At 36.3% G+C, this 3,924-nt stretch overlaps 1 protein-coding gene and 1 non-coding gene across 2 annotated transcripts; both read right to left on the bottom strand.

Annotated features, from left to right (window-relative positions):
- Positions 1-264: 264 nt before the first annotated feature.
- Positions 265-1,290, bottom strand: LOC120074572. The gene is made up of 3 exons (XM_039027730.1): positions 1,062-1,290; positions 576-715; positions 265-489 (listed from the first exon to the last, which is right to left on the bottom strand). The coding sequence occupies exons 1-3, from the start codon at positions 1,244-1,246 to the stop codon at positions 419-421; spliced, it is 396 nt and encodes a 131-aa protein (XP_038883658.1). The 5' UTR covers positions 1,247-1,290; the 3' UTR covers positions 265-418.
- A 247-nt stretch (positions 1,291-1,537) lies between these two features.
- On the bottom strand, positions 1,538-1,626 carry TRNAY-GUA. The gene is given in 2 exon segments: positions 1,538-1,573; positions 1,590-1,626. It is a non-coding gene; the product is annotated as a tRNA-Tyr (tRNA).
- Between the last annotated feature and the right edge of the window lie 2,298 nt (positions 1,627-3,924).

The following is a 3,924-nucleotide window of genomic DNA, read 5'->3' as shown; positions in this document are numbered from 1 at the left end:
AAAATTTCAACTAAATAATTAAGTTTCACACTAACTTTTTACATTAATGAGATGCTTCCAGGCAGGTGTTAAAATTCAACAAGTCATTTTTCGTGGGAGATTATACATGCCCCAAATAATAGTAACAATAACAATGTCAATAAAAATCCAGTATATTCCACTGCAAACAAATGTCAAAATTACCATGGAATGATACTTTCAGTCATTTTCTAATTAAAAATACCCAAATATGCACATAGGTGAAACCATCATTAATTTACAATGTGAAGAAAATCGACAATCGCAACCCTAAATTCTCATAAAAGAACCATGAGAAACCAAAACACATTGGGCATAGAGATAATTACAAACCCTACAAACATTTCCTCCTCATAATTGTCGATGGGGAAAAAACAAATATTAGACAAAGGGAGAATAATTAATTTGCATGAGCCTGATGGCGTGACTTCTCCTTCTCCTTCACTTCGCACCCTTGGCTTTTATCATATTCTTCAAAACATATCAAAAACAATATACCAATTAAGATCATTTAACTAATAAATCACACATTCTAAAGACAGAATGTGTTTAATTACCATGTTGATTCCCGTGGGAGGGCCATTTTTTATTATCGGTTTCGTCGTCACTCGGCTGATTCCTTCCATAAGTTCCTCCAAATCCTTCTTCCTCGCTTCGGGTCGCATACGCTTCCCCGAAGGAATCACACATTATATCTCTGTTTTCACACATTTCACTTATTAACCAATTTCAATTTGAAAAACTAAGAACCATCTATTTAAAGAAAATTTTTATTTTTGAATATGTTTACCTACAATTAAAAAAAAAAACGAAAATCCCATCTGATCACTCTTCTTTTTTTTTTTTTTTTTTTTAACCAAACCTTTTTTTTTAAGTTTAAAAAACTAAAAAAGAGTAGGATCCAGAAACTTATTTTGCTTCTAAAATTTGATTAATAATTCTAGAATTTATTAAATTTTGGTAAAAACTAGAATAATTTTTTTTTTAAAAAAAGACAGAAAACTAAAAACAATCCAAATAAAATAATAATGAAGCCTACTAACCCAGTCTCCTTGGCTTTGTTCTGAGAGTCATCCATATCGTTTGAGTTCTGATCAGGTGCGGTGGCTAAACCAATCGCTTGACGGGATCGGAGCTCAGGCGAGCATATACGGCGGAGCTGCGGCGGAAGAGGTGACGTGAGCACGATTGGCGGTGGAGTACGCCCGAACCTAATGGCGTTTATCATTTTACTTCGGGAAATTAAGTTTAAGAATTATTTTATATTGAACTTAAAAGTCAGGCAGAGACGGTAGAGACGGTAAGGGTAGAAATTTTCCCAAACATACACTGATATCTTAAGTGTGACACGTGGAGAAAATTCAACACGCGTCTGATTTTCACAACGTTAAAATCTTACGTGGCGTTGACGCAGCAAAACTTTTTTGCACCGTAATTAAACATGACACGTGGTGCTGCGTGGTGATATCTTCGTGAATGTTTATTATTTAATGATAGGGGAAAAAAAGACAAAAAGGATTCCGACCTGCCGGATTCGAACCAGCGACCTAAGGATATCTGAGAATTCCTCACTACAGTCCTCCGCTCTACCAACTGAGCTAAGGTCGGATTTATTATATTAAAGTTGATTATATTTTTAATATTCATAATTGTTTTTCTTTTAACCGACTTTGTTTTATTTTATTTATTTACATCTTTAATTAAACAACCGACTCAATTTTTATATTCTCGGGAAAGCCGTGCTTTTAATGTAACTTCACGTAGTTTGTCTGCATAGCTCAAATATACAAATCTTATCTTTCTTTGTTTTATTCTATTGACACGAACATATTTGAGATGGATTTAGAATATATTTTAGAGTGTTACTTACAAAATAAGTCATTTTAAAGAAAAATTAGAATATTTAACCATTATTTAAAATAGATTTTGAAAAATAGTTTCTGAAAGTATTTCAACTACTTTAATTAAAAGAGTTTAAATAAAAATTAATCTTCTTTTAAGTATTTTTTAAGTGAATTTTTTACCCCTCTTTTTCTTTTCCTAAGTACTTTTTCTCTCCAAAAAAATCAAACTTGTGTCTGAATTTTATTGAATATAAGAGAGGGACCTCGTGAAACGCCCCCTTCATATTTTGAACATAATTTCAAAATGAAGTAAATGTCATTTGATTTTTTTTCTTTAAAAAAGTATAATTTGCTTTTTCATTACTTATCTACAATGATTCATATCTTTTAAATTAATAATAGCTTTTATAAACGCCCCCCTCATAGGATTCTTGGTTGGAGGAAGAGAACTCAAAGATATAGCTTTGGAAGGAAAGAGTTTAACCAAGTACCTAAATTATACTTTGAAGGAAGAAAAATTGAAGTGTTGGAAATATAGTGGTTTGAAGTAAAAAATTTGGCTAAGTGTCCAAACTATGCTATGAGAATAAGAGTTTGAGTCATAGCGTAGGAGAGAATGGAAATCTTAGCTAAGTTCAACTCATAATGAAGTTGAAGAAGTAGCTCATAACCTAGGAGAAAAGCCATAATATAGTTCATAGCATAGTTGAGGAAATCTCGAAGGTACCATGTTGGACGCATGGTAGGTGGATCCTTAAGGTGACTTTGGATAGTTTTGGACGCATGGGAGATGTTGGAGACTATGCTACGAGTATAGAGAACTATGCTTTGAACCTAGAGTTTGCCTAGAAATGAAGGATAACAAATTGGCTAAGTGTCGGAGACAAGGTAAAATGCCTAGTCTAAGCAAGAAGGAGGAGTTTGAACTAAGTACTAAGTATGCTAGAAGTAAGGGCTTAACTTGGGATGAGTTATCCTAAAGTTGGAAGCATGAAGGGAAGTGTAGAAGCCTGGGACGCATGTTTCGACAAAAACAAGCCCATTTGGACGCATGCTAGGACAAGACGAGCTATCTTCGAATGTCTAAGGCTAGGTGAACGCATGGGGGAAGAAATGGCTAAGTATTAAACAATCATACGTGGAACTATGCACCACCAAGAGAGAAGATCAGGGTTCAACGCATAGAGGATGAGTGGCGGACGCATAGGGTATTCAAGTTGAGAATTTGGCTAAGTGTTGAACAACATAGGACACTACAATTGAGGAAACCCTAAAAAATGGGGTGTTGGATGCGTAGTTGGAGTGTTGAGCACATAGAGGGCCATGCGGATGCATACTTTGAGGTGAAAGGAGACAAAGAGAACACATGGCCATGCTTTAAGCTCCAAGGATCAGAAAGTTATGCTTTGAGGAAAGAGATGAAAACTAAGGAAGAATGAAGTGAGGGAGAGTTGGACGCATAGAGTAAAGATTGGACACATAGAGGACCTTGTGGATTCCAATTGGCTCTATGTGGGGTAAGATGGAAGCATGAGACAACCCCTTAGGAAAGGAGTTATACCAAGAAACCCATTACGCTAGTTGGATGCATACCTAAGGAGGAAATAGTAGGTTAGACGCATACCCTTTCCATGGGCCAAAGAAGGAAGCTATGCTACGACAGGTAGACAAGTTGGTAGCATAATTAGGAAATAATAAGCCCAAAACTAGAGGACCATCCGTTGGAAACATTGTATGGACACATAGAAGGTGAAGTTGGACGCATATGGGAGCTTGGTGAAGCAACCACGTGCCCAACATAAGCTGCCACGCATTGACGTGAGCAAACTTGGGGAACAAGGTCGGACTGACAACAAAATGGGGTATGTGACTCAAACAAATGGAAGTCTTGAACGAGCTAAGCTTGAGGTGGTCACATGAGAAGACATGCAAAAGGTTGGAATGCCATTTCAGAAGAGCTATGTGTTAGCCTGAGTAAGGTCAAGACACTTAAGCTTGCATGCAAGTAGGAGGTGTCAAAGATCTTTGTGCTAGCCTTTGTATGATGCCGATGTTGGGGTTA

This window comes from Benincasa hispida, chromosome 3 (assembly GCF_009727055.1).
Source record: "Benincasa hispida cultivar B227 chromosome 3, ASM972705v1, whole genome shotgun sequence".
Lineage (NCBI taxonomy): Eukaryota > Viridiplantae > Streptophyta > Magnoliopsida > Cucurbitales > Cucurbitaceae > Benincasa > Benincasa hispida.
The sequence above is the reverse complement of the archived record's forward strand: the minus strand, read 5'-3'. Positions and strand labels throughout refer to the sequence as shown.